The sequence below is a fragment of the Sturnira hondurensis genome, unplaced genomic scaffold (genome assembly GCF_014824575.4).
Source record: "Sturnira hondurensis isolate 20B ecotype Veracruz unplaced genomic scaffold, ASM1482457v3 Scaffold0015262, whole genome shotgun sequence".
Lineage (NCBI taxonomy): Eukaryota > Metazoa > Chordata > Mammalia > Chiroptera > Phyllostomidae > Sturnira > Sturnira hondurensis.
The window spans coordinates 150,337-173,556 of NW_028087893.1; the positions used below are offsets into that span (position 1 = coordinate 150,337).

A 23,220-nucleotide genomic window follows, 5' to 3' on the forward strand; every position below is an offset into this window, starting at 1 on the left:
CCATGTGCAAAAGCACGTCTCAGGCGTGTTCAGGACTAACAGAGTGAGTGACCAACAGCTACTCAGCCCGAGCATAACTATTCGTTCTGCCCCCTTCGACCTTTCGAAGCGGCCTCGTACGAGTTGGAGATCACGGGACGTCTTTTTCAGAAGGTGGGCACCACAGGCCTTTTGTCGCAGGGGCGGGGTCAGGCCCCAGTCCGACGCCCTTGGCTCTTCTCCCTTTCGGCACTGCCCTGCACCTGCTTTCCCAGCTGCTGCCGCCCCGTGGCCTCCCTCCACATCCCCCGTTTCCAGTCTCTCCCCTTTCTGCCCCCAGGGCAAGTGCACAGACCCCCTTTCACTTTAGCTCTTGTCCGTCAACGATGGGGTAAGGGGAAAGAAATGTCCGAGATGGACAGACCGAGAAGACCGTTGTGAATCCCGGAGAATCCTCTTAAAACCCTCTCACTGTTGGGCTGTCCATTCCGGTGTGAGAAGCCGAAATTTCTGACTCTCCCCCTTAACTTTCATTGAACCTTTTTTTTCTTACTCTCTTTCACCGAGGGCCATGAACTGGGCTTTCATCCAGCATGACCTGATTTCCCCCAGCATTTAACCCCCAGAGCAATGCAGAAATGATATGCATCCTTTAGTCAATGTGTTCCTTTTCTACCGCTGCATCATACACTAGTGTAAGTGTAACGGCTACGAGTAATGCCCACTTATTGTCGCACAGTTCTGTAGGTCAGAAGTCTGGGACAGCTTAACTGGGTTCTTCACCGAGGGTCTCTCAAGGCCAAAGTCAAGGTGCATCCAGGCAGACCTCTGGGGAAGTGCCAGCTTTCAGGTTCATTTAGGTTATTGGCACAATTCCATTCCTTGCCTCTGCTTTAAAGGGCGAAGGTGGGTAGACCTCAGTATTTTAAGGTTAACGAAGGACTGTACTCCCGTCGGCACAGTCCCTTCACAGTGGTACCTGGGTGAGAGTGTGACTAACTGGGGGAGAAACCTCAGGACTGGCGTCCCTAGGATTCTGCCCACTGCACCAACCACGTTCCGTTTGCACTTCTGAGAAGACCCACACTCAACGCTGCGCAGCACTTCGTGACAACAGTGCCTCACACAAGCATGACTTCTGGGCCCTTGCAACCTCAGCCTAGTTTACATAAAATCACTCATGCTGACGCACACTTCCAATCTGTTTGCTCATCTCTTCTGCTAAAGTACGTGTCCCACTCTCATCCTCGAATCCTTCGCAGAGCTCGGCGTGGAACTTGGAATGTGGCAAATATCCAGTACATGCATTTGAACTCCCTGGAAGACTTAATTATACTGCTAATTCACTTAAAAAGTAAGATTTATATAGAAAAAAATTAAGTGCATTCTACACCTAGTCGAAAGGATTACAGATTTAAAAATATTGAATATTAAACTAATACGATTTTCCAGTAGAAAAAAATAGAGTTCTAACCAAAGAGTAGCAAAGCAGAGATAGGTGATGCAGTGATTTAAGTGTTTTTACTCCAGAATTCTCTGCGCTTTAGGTGCCACCATGCGGGGGAGGGGGGGAGGTGCGGGGAGGGGGAGGCCACAACTGGTATTTGATGAAAATTAAGCTACTTTTAAAGATTGGCTTGACCTCTTCTTCTCCCCCCCTAAAACGATGACTTCTGCTGAAATGTGGTTTGGAGAACACATCGGTGTTTGGAAAGGAGAGTGTCTGGAGATTCTCACACACACAGTATCGACATAAAAGGGCAATTTCAGAGTGTTTCAGTCTCGGAATATGCTTTTTTTTTTTTGGCAGTTGCTTCCCAGGCGGTCTGTATGCCTGCTGACAATCCTGAGGTCCATAAAATCAGAATTATTCAGAAGCCTATGGGAGAATAAACTACCATTCCGCCCTGCTGAGAGGCAGAAGAGGAAGCACCATTAACAGCACGGAGGCCTCTCAGTCTTGGCCGCAGAGCGCAGGGAGGGGCAGAGCGCCTCACGGTGGAAATCTGGTGGGAAGGGTACCCAGCCTCTCACATCAGCAAAGACTAGAACGATGTTCAGAGCTGCAAACTCCGAATATTCGCCAAGTTTGTATACTTTAAGATTCCTAAGAACCTTAGGTATCATGAAATACACACACATGCACATACTTGATCCATGACTGTCCCCATTGACTACCACTCATTCCCTGATTATGGCAAAATTTCTCACAGAGTGTCTGCAGAACCCTGGGCTCCCATCGTATCTTTCCAGTGGGTCCCTGAGACCTTCTCAAGAGGCCAGTGAGACACAACTGTCAACATCTGCACCGATGGTACAGCAGCAACGGGACGTAAAATTGCCCGGCACCACTCAGGGCCGCAAAGCCCCCCTTCACGGTTGGTCGCTTTATTATTCACTGCCACTCACTCCCAGGGGGACTCGAGCCAAGCCCACTTAAAACGACAGAAATTAAATGTATTAATTTCTTTAAATCTGAACGCTTGAGCACACCCGTTTTTTAATACTTTGTGTAAAGAAAAGGAGGTAAGGAGAAAGTCTGTCTGCTGTGGACTGAAAGATCACGTTGTCTCTGGGAAGAGCATCCTGAGATTGTTGGTGTTGGGAGCTGAGGTCACTAGGGTTTTCACTGAACGCCATTTGTAGTTGAAAGAATGGCAGACAAGCGTGGTTATTCAGCCTGGGGAATTTGCCAGACATCTACCGAAAAATGAACAAAGAGAACCTGTTACTCCCAGGAAACCCAGTGATGGTATTTTTCTTCCCAATGATAAAATTTGAGCTTTCAAATTAAATTAGAATATTGGAAAACTTTCATCTGCCACTGTGAGTTTGACAGCCTCCAATTTCCAATGAGATCCATGGTGATATTGACAAAGATTTTTTAAATGTATGCAAGTATTGTACGGTGAAACGTGTCCACATGTAGAAAATTTGTCTAACTCAGTGAACTACTATTTTCTAATTGACCAAAGAATGATGCTACTAATACATTCCTAGTTAAACCCGTCCACCTAAAGTGTAACACATACTAACAGACATTACCAAAGTATAAAATTGTATCGATGTGCTTCCCCATCCACACCACAATCTACTCACCATTGGGACACCAGCCTGTGTTTCAGTGCACTCTCAAAGAACACCATCCATAAAAACCCAAAGAACTCGGCCGTTTTCTAATTACAAATCTTCACGAGGCCGCGTTTTCTTCATACCCTTCAGCCACAGCACCAAAAGGCAGCCCTCACAAGCAGAAGCAGTAAGACCCCTGGCAGTCTTCTATAAGCCAGAGAGACATATGGAGATTTGCTGACATCTAAACCAAAGCCCCATCTTCTCACTATTTTCGTTTTGAATAATATCCTTTTTACAAAAAGCCTGTCCTTTATGCTAACAATCGATAGGTTTATTATTGTTCATTTGAAATAAATTATTTTTAGAATTTCTCAGTTTTAATTTCTGATATGGTGACGACTGATCAATATTATTGACATAAAAAAGCACTTTTGGGATCTTCGATAATTCTGAAGACTAGAAGGACCAAAAAGTTTGAGAATCACTGGCGTAGAGCATAAAGACAACTTAAGCCTCTACAGAGCAGTTTAGGATGCTATTTTTTAAAAACTCGTGGGAGTCAGACTGACAGGTTCTCTGGAGCAATAGCTGAGGCTGGAAGGCAGGTGAATGCAACCTATGATGTGCCCACAGTCAAAATACTATCACAAATGAGTGTGAAATTACAACATTCTCAGACTAACAAACACTTAAAAGATTTGCCATGAGCAGATTTTTACTAAAGGAAAGTCTAACAACTACCACTACGGGTAGCAGGAGAGCAAAATCAGAGCAAAGATGTGGGTTATGTGAAAGAATAAAGAGCTGATACGACAATAAATATGTGGGTAAATCTAAATAAGCTTTGACTGTAGAAAACCATGATACCATCTGGTAGGTTTTAAAAGTGAAATAAAATTTTTAAAAAGAGCAATAGCCTACAATCAGGGTAAGGTATGTGAAGGGTTTTAAGGACCATAATTATTGCTTGGAGAAGAAAAAGACCCACTCCCGACTTTAACGGGTTGTGCTGACATGTCTGAACTCCTAGGGCCTCAGTCACTGAGTTCCCCTCTCACCGTAGGTGAACAGGTTCAAACTCGTCATAGCTTGAGGCTTTCTACCTTATCATCTCTATGCTTCTCCCAACAGGTGGAGTGTCATTTTCCAGTTATATGCCACGCAGACACGGGCTTCTTGAATCACCAATGAGGAGGATGTACTCAGTCCGCATGGGAGGTACACCTCGAGTGCCCAGCTTGGGTGATTGGGGAGGTGACCCTACAGGACACCTACTACAATAGGCCATAATACCAAGCCTGGGACACACAGGAGCTCTACCTAATACATAGAAACACACACAGGGAGGCTGCAGGATGAGGAGACAAAGAAACATGGCCCCAATGAAAGAACAGAACAAAACTCCAGAGAAAGAACTAAACAAAATGGAGACAAGCAATCTACTAGATACAGAATTTAAAACACTGGTTATAAGGATGCTCAGGGAATTTAGTGCAAACTTCAATGGTGTAAAAAAGAAATCAAGGGTACACTGACTGAAATGAAGAATAATATACAGGAAATCATCAGTAGAGGAGATGAAATTGAGAATCAAGTCAGTGATTTGGAATATAAGGGGAAAAAAAACACTCACTGGAACAGCAAAAAGGAAAAAGAATTTTAAAAAAATGAGAATAGTATAAGAAGCCTCTGGGACAACTTCAAGAAATCCCATATTCGCATCATAGGGATGCCAAAAGAAGAGAGAGAGCAAGAAATTTAAAGTGTATTTGAAAAAATAATGACAGAAAACTTCTCGAACTTGGAGAAGGAAATAGACATACAAACCCAAGAAGCACAGAGAGTCCCAAACAAGATGAACCCAAAGAGGCCCACCCCCACACACATCAGAATTAAAATGCAAAAGTTAAAGACAAAGAGAGAATCATAAAAACAGCAAGAGAAAAGCAGTTAGTTCCCTACATGGAAGCTCTCATTGGACTCAGTTGATTTCTCAATGGAAACTTTTCAGACCAGAAGAAAGTGGCAAGAAATATTCAAAGTGGTAAGAAGCAGGGACCGACCACCAAGGTGACTCTACCCAGCAAAGCTGATTTATAATCGAAGGACAAATAAAGAGCTTCCCAGACATGAAAAGCTGAAAGTGTTCATTATAACCAAACAGTATAATACAAAAGGTTAAAGGGTCTCCTTTAAAAAGAAAGAAAAGATAAAAAAAATACAAACCACGAAATGGCAATAAATACATATCTATCAACAATGGAATAAAAAACAAACAAGCAGAACAGAAACAGATTTATAGACACAGAGAACATTTTGATGGCCACAAGATGGGAGGGGGGTTGGAGGGATGGCTGAAAAGATTAAGAAGTACCCATTGGTTGGCACAGAATAGTCATGGGGATGTAAAGTGCAGTATAGGAAGTATAGTCAATAATATTCTCATAATTATGTGTGGTGTCAGATGGGTGGCAGATTTATTAGGAGGGTCACTTCATAGATTATATAATATCTAATCACTGGGGTATACATCTGAAACTAATATAATAATGTGTGTCAACTGTCATTGAAAAATAAAAATGATTTAAAAGTAGAAAAAAATCAAAATGTGTCAATAAACATTTTATTGACTTAAGCCCTAAATTCCTTTCGGCTTATTATACCACAGAGTAAGAGCTGCTAAAATGACCAGTAAGCAACACATGCTTGTTTAATTTTTTAACTAGTCACAGAGCAAGTTACCAGCACCCTCTCAATAATAGTGTAAATTATTAATATTGCCCTACATTCTCCTTTTCTTATACATGCATATATGAATGTCAGAGAAGATCTATGCCTCAGGCTGCAAGTTACAGAAATAAAAATCTTAACTTGGCTTAAAAACTGAGCACATCTACTGGCTCACACCTTCTGGAGCTCAGAGACTAGACTGGCCCTGAGGCCGGAGAATGTGTGGATTCCACAACATAATCAAGAAGCAAGGCCCCTTTCCTCTCTCTGTTCTGCTATGTTTGAGGTGAGACTCACCCCAAGGCTGCTTTCCTTTGCAATTATAGCTTCTTCATTTACATCCCGTGGGGACATAGATGAAGAAGCTTCGACCATGAAAAATGCCCCTCTCTTCAGCTGAATGAGGCAAATGCAGGTGGCAGGTCACATGTCCCAATCACGGCAGTGCCATTTGCTCTAACTGGGTTAGGGCTGGGGTCCTGAAATAATGCTGTGGACGGGCCTACACTAATCATAAGCCATCGCCAGAGAAGCAAGCGTCCTTTTCCTCCACAACATTGTTGCTGCACGGCGTCGATGCGTGGGTGATGGGTGGCAGCCTTCATGCTGTTCTCACAAACATCAACAAACCTTCTGCACCCATGTCTCCAGGCAGGAGCGTGAACAGCGTACCAAGAACATTTGGGGGTAGGAGGAGACGAGGACTGGAATGAAGAGATCACTCTTCCGACGCGGTTGTTACAAATGTTCATGCTCTCTCTTCTGCAGAAATACTTCGGATTTTTACTCTGCAAATAGGAGGAAGACCCTTGTCTCCTATTTGGGCTGGGGAAAAGAACTGAGGTCAGACACGGAGAGGAAAACGGGGATGCAGCGATGCCAGAGGTGACCCGAGGATCTAAGCACACAAAATCCAGAGAGATCTCAGGAAGGAGATCTCCCCCTTCCTGCACCATCACAGGCTCCTAGTGGGCAGGCCTGACAGAGCTGGGGCTGACAGCACCCCCCTCCTGAGTGTTCAGACTCAACCAGGTACTGCATTAATCCAGTGGCCTTTAAACCAGAAATAAGCTTCCTGGATAATATACACATATATCACAAAGAGAATGTGATTTTCAATGAGCAGATTTAGCGAGATGTGAAACATAGTCATAATTTAAAAAATGTGATTTGCTTCAGGTTAGTCATTGCTTCTGTAGTCCGGGAGCCCGAGCTGTGAAGGGGCGTGGTTACTGAGGATACTGCTGTTTCTCTCGGGCGCTCGGGGGAAGCAAGAAACCGTCTGTGTCACAGAAGGCTCTGGGGCAACATAGCTGCTACATGGAGAGCAGGTCCTTGTTTGGGACAAGCTTCATCGGCGATCCAAGTTTCCACGGTTGGCTTGATGGACACTGCATTAAGATTTAGTTTATGGAGATCCAGGCAAGAAGAGGAGAAAGCTGGCGGAAGCAGGTAAGCGAGTCAACATGACGAAGACCCTCCCTAAGTGAAGGCGGCCTGTCCTCAGCCGTCCAGTTCTCTTTCTGCCTGACGTCCCTTCGGAACCAAACATGCCTTTCACTCCACCATCTTCTGCTTTCTTTTGCTTTAACTACTTTGCACTTATCATTTCAGATTTTAATCATAGGAGGGGGCTGATGAGAACTTAATGGAACTAGATGAGAATGATGTTTTCACTTAATGAGAATGATGTTTTAAATACCTAGAACCCTTTATCCTGTTAAAGGGTTCAGTATCCTTTTTACTGTTCATCTTTCAAAGAACCTCAAGATGGTGAAGATACTTACTACCCTGTAGAAATGACGCCAAGTGATGTCAAAAGCAGATGATGGCTCTTACACTTGTCTTACTCGTGTCCTGTTACACAGAGCTTTATAGCTTAAAACCATCCATAGTTACATAGCTTACACCTAGACACAGTTATATATTTTTGGATAGGTAAATTTATGTAGATGAATTTATATTAGCATATATCTAGAACTGTGGTTCCATGGATTCTACTGGCTATATGGACATGTTTAGGGGGCTTTAGATATCTAGAACACACACACAGAAAATGTACCACTTCATGTAAAGAAATCATCATTAGTCATGTAAACTGAATGGACTTTCTCTGACTGCAAAGAACTTCAGGCATAGACGTTAAAAACAAATCTGTTAGCCTACAAAAGGTCAGTCAGACTGCCAATATATTTTGCCTTGGTTTACCAACAATAATAGAATTTTATTAAACCCTTATGTACATCTCTGGGAAAATAACAAATAAGAACTCAGTATATTCTTAAAGCATGGTTTAAGATTTTTTCAAATATATAGTGTACGCATATCTTTAAGCTATGTTATTAATAACTGAAGTGTTGACAAATGATTAAACCCATATATCAGAGATATATAACTTGGACATCTTAAAAATCTCCCACTAAAAGCACCACTCTCCGATAATTTCCTATAGTTGTGTTCGAGGTCCTGAGAACTGCTCGAAAGTGTAAAAATGTGAATAGACACTTACCGACAGTATCACATGGCTCGTCTTTGTGCACACAGAAATCTTTTCTAGAAAGAAGAATATAAAACTGAAGTAAAAAACCTTTCCACAAATAATAGTTGTATGAACAATAAAGGGTGGAATTAATAGTGGCATGACTAGTAAACTACCATTTCTATCTACAGGAATGTAATAAAACTGAAAATGAGATTAAATTATTTTTGGTTCTAAGAAAACAGGAGAATTAAGTTTTTCATGGTACCTTTCTACCCGATACAATCCTGAAACATGTTCTCCTATTTCATAGATAATACCTCAAAAGTAAAATTCGATCTTGTTTTGAATTTTACAGGATTTCTTTTACTTATTACAAAAAAATCCAGTATCTGGTAGTGGGACATGGCTTCTTGTTTGAAAAATATCCTAAAACCTCTACTTCACATAACCCCCAAATAATTTCCAGATTAAAGATTTAAATATGAGAAATACAACTTAAAACAACATAACATTTTATATCAAAGATTGAAACATTTTTCAAACACTGATAATCACTCTAATAAAACATGAAGAATCGAGCATTTTTACATAGCTGTCTCATTTAGGATTTTTACATAGGGTCTAACCCTGAATAACATTCTCTAATTTGCGTTCTACTTGACTACTATATCTCAGAGAGCATTCCACAGCAGACTGCAAACTTTTGAGACAACTATCGAAAAGCAAACTTCAGGCATTCATAAATACAGACTAAAAACCTGCAGTCACCGTGCCCCTTCACGCGCTTGCTTTCTGGTTAACTTTTTTATTGAGTTGCCATTGGCATGCACCATGATTTCCTGTTGATTTTAAGATTTCTTCTTGTATTCAAGGTTCCACAGTCCCACCTGAGTGTGTCTAGATGCTGATTTCACATTTCTTTATCTCCTTTGGTACTTGGCATGATTTTCAGTGACAAGATCCATGGACACACGGAAATCCTTATATTTCCTATTTAGCGAACCCCTCCAGGCCCAGGTGTGTCCTCATCGCCACCTGTGGGACTCTCCGCGCCGACCTGCGGCTCCACCTGTCCACAGCTCGGCGCAGCCTGCTGGGAGAGTTCCCTCAGATCCCTCATCCGACCCACCGGTGCCCCCTTCGACTGTATCTAACCTGATTTTCAACTCAGAAAGTCAAATTTTAAGTGTAATTTCTTTTAGAGATGTTGAATCTCCCTCGATTTTCAGATCAACTGATCTTTGTTTGTCCACCGCCTTATTCTAACATTTTGAATTTTTTGTGTGTGTTTAATCGTGAGAACAGGTTTTTGCAATCCCTGTCCGTTTTAAAGTTATTCTTTATCGTGATTCCGGGCTTTTCCAATGGAAGATGTTCTTCTGAGTTTGGGAATTCCACGGTGAGCTCATTCACTTAAACTCGCTCACGGCGGCCTCGTGTGGCCTGAGGTGACAGACGGCCGCTTCAGAGCAGCTTACCGTGGGCTTACGCCTCCTGCTTCGCTGGGAAGAGTTTTCCTAGCCCTGGGGTCCTGGTTGAGCTAGAATACTTGCCATGACGCCCTGGGCTGTGTGCACAGCGCTCACCAGAGCACGCGTTCACGCGAGGTGTGGGCAGCTACCGGAGGCTCTGGCTGTGTGTCATCGCCTCAGTTCCACTTCCCCGCTTCGTCAAACCTCAGAGGTCTTTCTTCATGTGGGAGCTAAATCCAGGAGCCCACACTTCTGAGTCCAGGGAACTTTTGCCAGGGCGGCTGTCACGTTACCTCAGAAGCATACTACTTTCTATTTTTGGCTTATTTTGCATATAAAAGAGGTTTATGGCATTTTTTCTATCACTCCTATATGCCTACAAATGGGAACACTTGCTGATTGTCCACTCAGCCAGACTGTCACATATTTAAAGGAAGTGGACCAATCTATGACCAATCAGATAGTAATTAAGAATAGTAAAACTTGGTTAATTTTGAATCTTAATATACATAGAAATGAGCCATATAGGCCTTATTCTATTATTATAAATCACGCATCTAGTTTTACCAAACTCTTTAAAAGACCGTGTAACTGACTGAATAAGACATTCAGGTTGACTACAATTAGTAATATCTTTTTCAGAGGATCTCAAATGGATCTATAATAAGAGATGGCCCCGGATCACCCAAACCCAGTAGTTGAGATTTTTAGAGTCCTTACCAGCTGTCTTTTTTTTCTAGCCACCCCCAACTTCAGTCTCTTTTTGTAATCCTCACCCAAGTATATGTTTATTGATTTCGGAGAGAAACAGAGAGAGAGAGGACGAGAGAAAAATTGATATGTGAGAGAAACGTTGATCTGTTCCCTCCCGCACACACCCCAACCAGGGGTCGAACCCGCCACCTGGGCCTCTGCCCTGACTGGGATGGAGCCTGTGACCTTCTGGTATGTGCGACAACGCTCCGACCAGCCGAGCCACCCGCCAGGGCTTCGCCGTCTCTCCTGATGCCTGGTTCTTCAATGCTCTCTGATTCTAAGTACTACACAGAATTTCTCCATCTATCAAAAAAAAAAAATCTGCCCTGGCTGGTGTGGCTCAGTTGGTTGGAACATTGACCTGTAGACACAAGGGTTGCAGTTCAATTCCTGGTCAGGGCATGTGCCTAGGTTGCAGGCTCCATCCTGGCCGGGGCACACGTGAGAGGCAATCAATCCATGCTTCTCTCACACATCAACATATCCACATTTTTCTCCCTCTCTCTGAAATCAATAAGCTTGTTCTTGGGCAAGGGTAATTTTTTTTAAGTCGAAGATGACACTTCTGGTGCTCAAATTGGGCAAAGTCAGTCTCTGTGGTTCAAAACCAACATGAAATGATACAGGAAAATATATCCACCCCCCACAGTGGTATAACATATTCGGAGTCTGAATAGAACTACAGATGAAGAAAAATGGAAAAGGTTTGCTGACATTCTTTTTTACGGGCAAATGACCAAGTAGTAGTTAGTCTTTCTCTGCATTAGAAGATATTGACATGAAATCTACCACAGGGACACCCTGTGCAGAGCATAGGCTGCAGGCTGCTTATTTCTAGGGGTACGTTTACATACACAGCAATGTACAGTAAACGGCTCCCTCTCCCGTCGTGTGGCACACAACCTGCCAACACAATTGGGCGTGGTAGGATTCCCTAGGTGCCTCTTGCATGCCAAGCACTGGGTAAGGGGAAGACAGCAAAGATCAACACGATAGACTTCTCCTCTGAAAGCAAAGAAGAGGATGACCACAATCATCTCTGTGATAAGGGCCCCAGACCCGTGAGGAAGAAGCCTGGGGAATCGTGCAGAATAACGAACAGTTCTATTTTGCAATTGACTTTGCCAGTAAAAGGAGAAACACCCAAAACAAATGATACTGAGTAATATGGGAATTCAGAAAATTAAAGAAACCCAAAATCAAATCTTCACCGCAGGGCCAAGAATCAGTGAGTGCAAAGTATATGCAGATGTAGGGGAAAGGGATTTTATGTGCTTTTCCTAGACGTGCAGAACATCACATCATCATGCATGAGGCTGCAACATGACTATTTGATTTACATAATGTGAACCAAGGGACTTCATCTGTAACTAAACAACATGGTAAAACTAGGACAAATGCGCTGCTTATTGTCAAGGGCACTCAGAGTTCCTCACACGGCCAATTTCTGTTCACTTAGCAAACAAACGAATACAGCCCAGTATTCCAAAGATCACGAGGTCTTTTATTCGGAAGCACTGGAGCGTTGGAAATGCCTCTCAGCGCAATCGATGGCTAAGCTGTCGGCGGCATTTCCAAATGTCAGATCAGACGGGGTGCCTCATTGTCCCTTCTTTCCAGAGGGCCACGATAACACACTCTTACTTTTCATAATGTTCAAAGATTTACTGGAGAGGGGGGTTGCTGGGGGGACTTGTTTGCCTCGACCTGTGATCACACGGATTCAGATTCTCTCATTTTTGGCTCACGATGGCTCAGCGCGCCTGAAGTCTGCATCGCAGAGTTTCATGATGTGAGTTTATGGAAATGATGCTGTTGGACTTTGGCAGCTGGGAAGGCCAATAAATTCTGCTTAAGTTCTGATTTATATTGAAAAAAATGAAATGTGGCCTTTAATTTCCAAGAATGAAGATGCATCTGAGAATAAGCCTCATTGTAGAGTTTTATAGTGCCCTGGGTTATACCTATAAATGACTCACTCAAATATTATTCTATGATTTGCACTAAATTAATATATTTCTGCCATTTCTACATTTTATTAAGTTTTCGACCTTACTTGCCAATGTCATTAGTTTAAAACTAACTTTCAAAAGTACTGTACACAAACCAAAAACGTTTCAGTAAATAGGAAAGGCAAAAATATCATTAATACAGTGAAATTTCGAGCAAAGGAATGTTTTCAAGAGACGTAGACTCAGGCCTTCTCCCTGATTTCAAAGAGAAATGTGAAAATTACACTGAGAATACATCATAGAGTTGACAGCTGGGGTAATATGTTTTGTGTTTGTGTTACTATGAGCCCACGAGCACTGAGTCAGCTCAAAACTATTCGCTTCATTGTATCCACAGAACAACTTGACAAATATATTACTGCAGATAGGTTTGGGTTTATACGAACATTATTCATTTTAGTTGAAACCAAAATTAATAGCTGAGCTAAAATTTAATAGCTGTCTAAGATGAGCATTCACTAGAAACGAGGCTGGTTATGAGTTTATTTTGTCAAATATGGATGAAATCCAAGGAGATTTTTTTAAAATGTTTTATTTCTCACAAGTTCTCAGCAAAGCGAATATCTGCTTACTTTGACCTTACACTTGTATCAGTCAGACCACCGATGAGCTGGACATTTCTGAACAAATGTGGCCGTAAAACATCCCCTTCAGTGTGAGGTTGTCACGGTCATGGCACTGAACGGACAAGGGGGACAGAGACCCGCCACCGAGCCCTCCCCTACACAGGCGAAGCAAGAGAGAAGGACTGGTCAGCACCTACTAACACTTAATACGTGTGTGGCCTGTGGCATATCTTTTTCTATTTTCAACCTCAGATTTTTAATTCTAATTACTTTTAAAAAAACCCAGAAGCAGTCCACTAAGACCTATTCTGAGCCCTAGTTATCAGGGTGCAATATGCTGAGGTCACCATTTCGCTGCGGCACTGAGATGCTGTGCAAGTTTTTTTCTGTGAAATGTGTGAAGGGGCTTGGCAAAACCTGACCCCCCAAACCAAGTTCACCTACCAAAACGGCTTTTCCGTTCAGGTGTGAACACAAGTCCTGTTTGGAGAACAAAGCTTGGGTTTTCTATACATAGCTGAAAGATACACTAGAAATATGACAATAGTGCCTTATGTCATCTTATCTTTGAAAAGTACAGTTTGGGCATAGAGAGTGCAACATTTAGTCATGTGGCAGTAGCTCAAGTTTTGGAAATCTGAGGGTGAGTAATTATTTGACTGATGGAGTTGATCCCGAAGGTTGAGATAAGGAAATACACGCTGAGTGTTCTCCTGAAGAATGTTATTTAGAAACAGTCTCGCAAATCCCAGATATCACTACCTTCAGTTCACTCCTTTAATACATTGCCCCAGCCCATGGCTAAACATGAAGTTTGATTGCATGTTATAAGCATCTGACAGTAAGGAAGAAGATGATATTTCTACACACAGTACCAGGTACTATTCAATCACCCCAAATAGATACTAGCACATGTCTACAACCATGTGTAGATAAAGACATTTTTACGTTTTTCTCTAAATGTAAAGGATCAGAAAGATATACAGATATGGAATAATTACATAGATTAGGGATACTTATAGGCGATAAAATGTCAGCTCCAGGTGGTATAGACCGATACAGTTATATGGGTTTCCCGTGGCTGCTGTAAGGAATTACCCCAGGCTCAGTCATTTAAAACAACAGGAATGCATCATCTCACTGGTCTGGAGGTCTGGAGCCAAACAGAGGTCTTACTGGGTTAAATCGAGGTGTCTGCAGGGTGGAATTGCCCCCAAGGTTCTCAAGTGGAATACACTGGCTTGCACGGGCTGCCCGCGTCCTTTGGCTGGTGGCCCTGCCGCCACCTCGAAAGCCAGCTGCAGAGCATCCTCCAGTCTCTGTGACTGTGACCGTCTGCTCCCTTTCCCGTATTTTCAGATTCTTGTGATTCTTTTGCCATGTAAGGGGACGCGGTCACAGGTTCTGGGAATTAGGACATGGGCATTACTCTGCCTTCCACAATGAATGACAAGGGGGTCTTTGGCTTTTCCATTTCCTGTATTATTCTTTTTAAAAAAAATTATTTATTTAATTGTTGTTCAAGTACAGGTTTCTGTCTTTTACTCCCATCCCAGCCCACCCCCCCAGTGCTCCCCACCTCCCTCCCATTTCCACCCCCCTGAGTTTTTGTCCATGTGTCCTTAATACTTGTTCCTGTATATATATTATTCTTAACCTTCCCTTATCTATTTTATGCCTATAAATTATGCTTCTTATTCCCTGTACTTCCTCTCTATCCTTCCCCTCTCTCTCAGTGATAACTTCCCCAGTGATAACCCTCCACATAATCTTCATTTTCGTGATTCTGTTCCTGTTCTGGTTGTTTGTTTTTTAGGCTCAGTTGTTGATAGTTATGAGTTTGTTATCATTTTACTGTTCATAGGTTTTGATCTTCTTCTATTTCTTAGCTAAGTCCCTTTAACATTTCATATGATAAGGGCTTGGTGATGATGAACTCCTTTAATTTGACTTTATCTGGGAAGTACTTTATCTGCCCTTCCATTCTAAATGAAAGCTTTGCTGGACAGAGTAATCTTGGATGTAGGTCCTTGCCCTTTCATGACTTGGAATACTTCTTTCCCCCAGTTCTTGCCTGTAAGGTTTCTTTGGAGAAATCAGCTGACAGTCTTATGGGAACTCCTTTGTAAGTAACCCTCTCCTTTCTTCTGGCTGCTTTTAAGATTCTCTCCTCATCTTTATTCTTGGGTAACTTAATTATGATGTGCCTTGGTGTATTCCTCCTTGGGTCAAATTGTTTGGGGACTCTCTGGGCTTCTTGGACTTCCTGGAAGTCTATATCCTTCACCAGGAGGAGTTTCCCTTCATTATGTTTTCAATTTCTTGCTCTTCCTCTTCTTCTCCTGGCACTCTTATGATTCAGATGTTGGAATGCTTAAAGTTGTCCCAGAGGTTCCTAAGCTTCTCCCCATTTTTTAAAATTCTTTTTTCTTCATTCTGTTCCAGTTGGATGTTTATTTCTTTCTTTTGCTCCAAATCATTGATCTGAGTCCCAACCTCCGTCCATTCCCTGTTATTTCCCTGTATATTTTCTTTTATTTAATTTGTGTAGCCTTCATTTCCTCCTTCATTTTGTGATTGAGGTCAGTCATTTCTGAGAGCATTCTGATCATCAGTGTTTTGAACTCTGCATCTTGAAGGCTGTCTATCTCCTTGTCGCTTAGCTCTTTTCCTGGAGTTTTGATCTGTTCTTTCATTTGGGCCATATTTCCTTGGCTCAGTGCACCTGTTATATTGTAAGGGGGCAGAGCCCTAGGTTTTTGCCAGGGTGGGGCAACCCTCTTTGTGATGCTTTGTGTGGGGGAGGGGTCAGAGAGGGAATAATGCCACTTGCTCAGTTCTCATCCCACTTTTCGTTACTTCCCGCTCTAGCCCCCTTTCCAACAAACTATCCTGTGCGACTAGGAGTTTCTCCCACCGTCACAACCCCCACAGTAGTTTACAGCTAGAGGTTTTGAGTCTTTCATTTCCTGGTCAGCCAGCCCTGCCTCGCCCACGCTGTCCACCGCCTTGTCATGTCATGTGTCCTCTCCTCTTGGCTGCCCATCTCTGCCCCTCCTACCTACCGGTCTGGGTGAATGTTTCTTCAACTCCTTGGTTGTTGGAGTTCCATGCAGTTTGATCCCCTCCCACTTCTGGTTGTTTATTGTCCTTAAATTGGTTGTTATCCTTCTTTTGGTTGCATGAGGAAGCAAAGCATTTTTACCTATGCTTCCATCTGGGCTGAACTCCTACAAATTCCCCGCCTCCAGCTCATGCTCAGAGCATCCTCTGGCAGGTCCAGGTCTATGTCAGACACTCCCGCCACGTCCTCAGCTTCCCTGTCTCGGAAGTCTGGCCTGGGTAAGAGCCGGACTTCCACCTCCATCATCACTTCATGGGCCCAGACCCATTGCAGCCACCGCTGCCGCCGCCACCATCACAAGCTGCTTGGGCTCAGTGCCCTATTTCTGAATTTAAAATATCGGACTACTTACTACTCTACAGGGTAACGACTGAAAAACACACAGTGCATTTTCTTAATTTCAAAGCCCCACCCCAATTCACCAAAGTTTTAGCTGACTGTCATCAATGACTGTGTCTTCGCCTTAAAAACGTTTTGTCAATATGCTCTCCTATAAGTGGCCGTTCAAAAGGCAGTTACTGTTAATTGAGAAAAATGACTGATATCATTACACCAAAAGTTTGTTGGAACAAAATGTAGAACCTAAGCACTTGGCGATGAACAGCACAGCCATCAAATGAGGACTGGCACTTCACTGACTTGGGCACATTTACCTCGTTATAAGTATGGCTGCATCCACGGACGCCGTGTCCTCTCCCCAGCTGGTCGACATCTCTAAATGTATGTCATTCTTTTTGCCAAATTCTTCATGTTGCCACCTGCAAAAGCTCTCCAGCATTTTCTCCCCGTGGTGCCCGATATAGAGATCTGCCTGCAAAAGAAGGGATTTCACTTCAAGGCAAATGACGCCCCACCAGACAAAACGCTAGAAACTGAGGGGACGTCTTCAATGACTAAAGCAAACTGCTCACTGTAGCAATGACTAGAATCCGGGAGGCGTTCGGGACTGATGTTGTCTGAGCTATAAATCGTAAAACTCGGTGAGGTACGATAATTACACAATCTGTACAATGTTACTCGAAAAAAAGGAGAGGTTCAACGGAATGTCGAGAATGTGGAACTTCTGGACATAAGTAACTCGCTATTTCTGTAATTTAAAAACAAAGGTTTTACGAAGTGCCAGGTAAGCAGCAGGCTAAAATGTCACAGAATATTCTACATTTAAAATGAATTACAGATAAGGCTTTACAAGCACAAGCTCAGAGAAGAAACTATAACTGTCATTAAATATGACTTTTTTTAAAGTTACTTTCAGAAAGTTAAGGGTTGTGGCCAGGATCCTTGGAAACCAAAAACAATCAATTTTCAGAATAAAATGAAGGTATTCACCAGAACTAAGGACAACTTTATGTATACCCTAAGTGATTCAGTGGGTGTTTCTGGATTTTAAGTCAACAAAAAGCACATCCCTAACGTCCCCTGTACGTAAAAGCACCTGAACACAACTTCTCATCCACTTAACTGAGGACCAAAACCTCAAGACTTTCTTACCGGCGTTTCATGGAGCAGAACAAGCTTAATCACACGGAGGCTGACCTGCACGCCGAGGCTCTTGTGTTGGAAAAGGTTAAAAACCTGAAAACAAAAAAAAAATTAAAACCTAAAATAAAACTGAAAAACATCATCATTTTTCTTAAAGCCCAGACATGAGAGAAGTCTTCATATCATTGAGCAATCTCATATGTGTTTAAATTGCTTAATTGTTTAAAACACGAGCTTAATAAGCAACAATAATTTAGCTAATGCATTTTAGACCCCAAGAAATTTAGACACAACATTCTGAGATACTCACTGTAGCCTTAATAGTCTAAGCATTTCATTGAGGTACCGAGAGAAAGCTGGGTTTTTCGCGATGCCAACGAGAAGAATTTTAGTAAACCCTACAATCTTTCTTAATTCACAAAATGCCAGCATCCTCCTTCCTTCTGAGAAATAGTCCCGAAATCTCGGCCTGCCATATGCCACCTCTCACTTCATTCCTTAGAGTCTTTTTCTCTCCCAAACCAGCTGCCAAATACAAATAAGGTTTCCAAAGCTCCCCGTCCAGTGCTGCCACGAAGATGAATGGCTTAGGGTTTCCTATCACCAATACAAGAAGCCTTCTCAGAATGTGGTGTGTGTGGCCACGCTGGAAAACAAGGTGAATTTTTGTAGGCGGTCCCCTGAGTTTTCATAAAGTTTAGCATTTGTTTAACCTGTCGTAGAAAATACTGACGCACCATGCCCATGGTCTCACAGACAGCACTCATTAGAAGGGGCGGACCTGGCTAGGCAGTGACCTGCCCTGCACTGACCACTGGCGGGGTGTCCCGGAGGTCACTGAACACACACACAAAGGACTGAAGTGAGGGAAAATCTGTTTGCAGGGGGAACAAGCCAAATAATAACAAAAAAAAGAGGAAAATGGGAATTTTACAAAAACAGAACACATCTATCCTTGAATTAGTGGTACTTACTCTGCTTTCTGTGGAAGCCGGAATTATAAATGGACATTCGTCTTTGGTTTTTATTTATGTTTATTCTCTCTTAAGAAACACTCTTCACCACAACCTTCTAATTCTGCCTTCAGGGAGGTTTACCCAAATGATGACGCAATGACGCCAAAGCATTCACTGGGTAGGAAGCAGCCAGGAGAGCCTGGGCACAGGCTAACTTCTGCAGTCCAGAAGTGGCCAACTGCAGTTAGCTACATACGATTCGGCTGGCTCAAAATTTAGCTACTGGCTGTTAGGTCTTACTTATCAAATAGTATCATATAGAATGCCCAATGTTACGACCTATATAAGAACTCAGTGGATTACCAAGCTCTGTTTTTGTTCTGCCTCATAATCCAGAGTGGAATTATGTGGGGCCATGCATACAAACCAATATAACATTTCTGCCAATTTCAACAAATAGCCTTTTATAATTGAAAATAAAAAGAAGAGAGCAAAAAAAAAGAGGAAAGAAAAATAGAGGATTTTGCCACATAGAAAGAAATAAAAAGTTTTTTATTTTTTTACTAAATGATGTGAATTATTATTTTGATATCTTTCCTGAAACAGATCAACTTGGTAAACCTAAAGGGTTTTTTTTACTGATGTCAGTAAAAGAAGGAACAGTAATGAGTTAATTTTTTTTTAAGAACTTCATTATACTCACACATTTCTTCCTTAGAGCTTTCTTGAAAAAATTCCAAGCACACTTTAAAGTCTGCCTACCATATTTAGGACGGTTAGAATGAATCTCCTGGCCGCGTCTGCTCCATGATGGGAGACCGTCGCCGGGTCCGCAACCACTACCGTCTCTATGTTGTATTCCCGAGGTAATTTGTATGAATACCGTTTCCCTCTTCCACTCTCTGCTATTTTTTTAGATCTAGGTCTTCCTTTATCTGCAACAGAGAAATGAATTTTCCAATGTGCCTCCATCTTGGCAAAGTAAACGAAAGAAATTCTGTTTATTCAATAATGTTAAAAATATTTATTGAGCCCTGGCTGGTGTAGCTTAATGGATTGAGCGCAGGCCTGCAAACCAAACAACCACGGTTCGATTCCCAGTCAGGGCACATGCCTGGGTTGCAGACCAGTTTCCAGCAGGGGACGCACGAGAGAGGCAACCATACATTGATATTTCTCTTCCTCTCTCCTTCCCTTCTCCTCTAAAGATAAATAAATAAAATATTTAAAGATATATTTATTGAATACCAACAAGCAACGACGATACAATGGGGAGCAAACCCAAATAAGTTGCCTTTACAAGCAGAACCCCAAAGGGCACCCGGTGTGGGAGTATCCATTTGGAAGTCAGCGGGAGGGACCATTACCATTCATTAGCTCTGCCATTTGGGAAACGAACATTGCTACGGCAGCCTTCATTTCCTCATCGGCAGAATGAATAATACTAACACATACTTTCCAGAGTTGTTGATGGCTTATGAGAAGTCACGTTAGTCAAAACCTCTATAAATAAAATAACTCGATAAATTAAAAAACACCATGATTTTCTTTTTGAAACCAGTAACAAAATAAAGGTCTACTTGCAAGAAGTGCCTGGAGTGACCTCACCACACATCCTAATTTTAGGCAGGTGCCCTTAATTACAAAAACATTATGCGTGGATTACGAAGGATTTGGTTCTGCCTTCCATCAGGACCATATAGAAGTTGGCGACATAGGGGAACAAAGAGTCTTCAAACTGGGCCAAATAAGAGCAGTAACCACAAATAAACATATTTATAAATTTAAGTACATAAAATATAATATTTCTGCTTATTAAAACATGCCATTATCATAATGAAAAACATGCCACCAAGTGGGAGAAGATATTTACAATGTTTTTCCATAATAAAGAAGTAAAAGCTACTCTAAATCAATGACAGATAAACCAATTGGAAAACTGGCAAAGGGCTTGAACAGTGATTTTCTCACAACTAGGATATCCAAAGGGCTAACGAGAAGCATATGAGAAGATGCTCGATCACATTAATCTTCGGGGACATACAAGTTAAAATCACAATAAATTAAATTAATTAAAATCCCCAGAATGGCCGAAATAAAGAGATGATTATATTAAGTGTCAACCAGAATGTGAGGACAAGAACTGGAAGTCCCACACACATACATGCTGGGAGCTTAAATTAGGGTAAACATCTTGAAAATCTGACTGGCAGTCTCCATTAAGGTCGAGCACTCGCATGTCTGACGATCAAAGATCTAAAATACACACCCACCAGAAATGCATGCAAATCAAACGTACAAATTGTTCAGGGCAGCACTATTCTCGATAGTTCAAATAACCATCAACAGTACAAGGGATAAAGAAATTCTGGCCTATTCATACAACGAAATAAAAGCAATAAAAATAAGCCAACTCCTGCAAAGTGCAAAACTATGGATGAGCCCCTAAAGATGAGGCTGCACACAACAAGCCAATTGCAGAAGAGCAGGTGGGATTTGGGCTCTATCACCCCAGAAAAGCATGCGGAGTGAGAAAGAAAAGGAGGAAGTTCCAGGAAACGCTGTCATTTAGGGGCAGACATGTGGAAGAACCCAGGCCCATGGAAGAGAGATGTAAGAAACAGAGAGTGGAAATGAAATCAGAGAGAGTTACAAAATGAGGAGCTGCAGAACTGTAGCAAGAGCGGGACACAGACCGTGAGGCAGAGATGGAAACGTCTGTCTCCTGTATTGCCAGGAATGGGACACCCAGCTGCCGGGCCCCAGTTGCTGGTGTGCAGCAGCTGTGTTCGGGAGTTATATTTAAATCCGCTACTTGGGACGGTCTCAGTTCTTCAGAATCTCAGCCTTGAGGTGGGCGCCATCACATGAGTTGCCCGTGTGAAACTCCTGCACGTCAACGTCATCTTTTCATTGAGTCACTTCCTCTAAAGACTTCATTGTCTGCATCAGCCACACTCAGCTCACTCTTCCTCTCCTAAGCCCTCAGACCTCTTCCCACCCACAGGCAGGTACAAAAACGACAGAACTGATGTCCAGTCAGAGAAGCAATTTTAAAATGCGTGTTCAGCGGTGCTCAGCATACGACTTCCTTGGTACCCTGCACGTACTGACAAAAATCTGCCCAATGGGTGTGGGCGGCGTGTGGACACAATTCCAGGAGTGGCCTGAGTCCTACACTTACTCATAATTTATACTAAAGCATCAAGGAATGTGTACGACTATAATGTCGCTTGCTTGCTTAAAGTCTCCAAAACCGCATGGGCCTTCCAGATAAAGTCCTTCCCCCAGCACACCAGCACCCCGCCCCCCACCAGCCGAGGACACCTCACCAGGGCTGTGGCTCCTCACCAGGGGGCAGACTTTTGGCTGCAGCTCCCCCCAAGTGGATGCCGCTGTTCCTTCTGCCAAAACACTTTCCCCAACAACGACATGCACTAAAAACCTCACACGCGTTTTTCATCAGCTCACATAATCTCATTTAATTCTGACAACCACCCTGAGCTTCGGGGATCCATCTCCCCATTCTGTGTATTATAAATGGAGCTTCTGAGAGACAAAGTTAAGCTTTCCAAAGTTGTAAAGCTGGGAAGCAGTAGTGCAAGGACTCGAGCACAGGCAGTCTGGCCCGAGTCCACTTCTGAGCCCAGAGTCCACGTCCCTGAGGGCATGCTGGGTTCCCTCCTCCCCCGTGGTATAGAGACGTTTCACCCAACAGCAGAAGCCTGGGACCCTGTGAACTGAGTCCATCACAGTTCTTATCAAACTACTCACAATGACTCATTTACTAGTGTGTCCAAAACAATACATTGGCCACCTCTTTCGAGTAAGAGTTATGTCATTTAGCTCTACATCCCCGTGAGGTGACGGGATGTATTCATGCTGCAAAGAATGAAGCTAAGCTTCAAAAGTTTAAGGGACTGAAGAAGAGTTTGCAGCTGGAATGGGACTTGAACCCAGGACCTCTGAGCCTCAACCTCACACACCCTGCTCTTCTCTAGACCATCTTCTAGTAGAAGAACACAACGAAGTCAGGGACCTAGAGTATGAAGTCCCTGTTTTGAAAAGATGTTCATATAATAAATACATATAAACATAACATACCTAAAGGCATTAACATGCTGAAGGGAACTAGCACAAAGACTCAGTTGAATACAAGAAAACGTTATGTTTCCATGGTGCAAGGGCAAACATTGCAACATTATTCAAACTTGAATCATGTGTTTAGAATGTGACTACATCAGCCTGAACTAAGTAGGGCTACAATTGGACATAGCAGTATAAGTAAATGAAGCAGTTTATTTAATAAACTGTTCACTTAAAATAATTTTTAAAATTCTAGGCCCTTCAAAAGCTACTGAAAATAGGTCAGCTTGGCAAATATCCAACTGAAGACAGCCCAGCACTCCCCGCGTGTGAGTGCCTGACCCAAATAGATAAATTCGTGTATGACAGTTGTGCCTCGCAAAAAAATGACCACAGCTTCATGAGAGATGTTTGCCAAATATGAAGCATGCACTCACAATTTATAAATCCATCGAAATGAAGAGTCTTTTTAGAAACCTTTCCTCTTTGCACAATGGCAC

At 42.6% G+C, this 23,220-nt stretch overlaps 1 protein-coding gene across 1 annotated transcript in view; it reads right to left on the minus strand.

Moving 5' to 3' along the window:
* The window catches only part of ADAMTS19 (ADAM metallopeptidase with thrombospondin type 1 motif 19), a 218,639-nt gene that overhangs the window by 135,111 nt on the left and 60,308 nt on the right, over positions 1-23,220 (minus strand). Inside the window, exons 4-7 of the mRNA XM_037064401.1 lie at positions 19,397-19,569; positions 17,688-17,771; positions 16,850-17,007; positions 8,294-8,337 (exon numbers count right to left, since the gene is read on the minus strand). Of these exons, the coding sequence (XP_036920296.1) occupies positions 8,294-8,337; positions 16,850-17,007; positions 17,688-17,771; positions 19,397-19,569 (459 nt within the window). The remainder of the gene's footprint in view (positions 1-8,293; positions 8,338-16,849; positions 17,008-17,687; positions 17,772-19,396; positions 19,570-23,220) is intronic.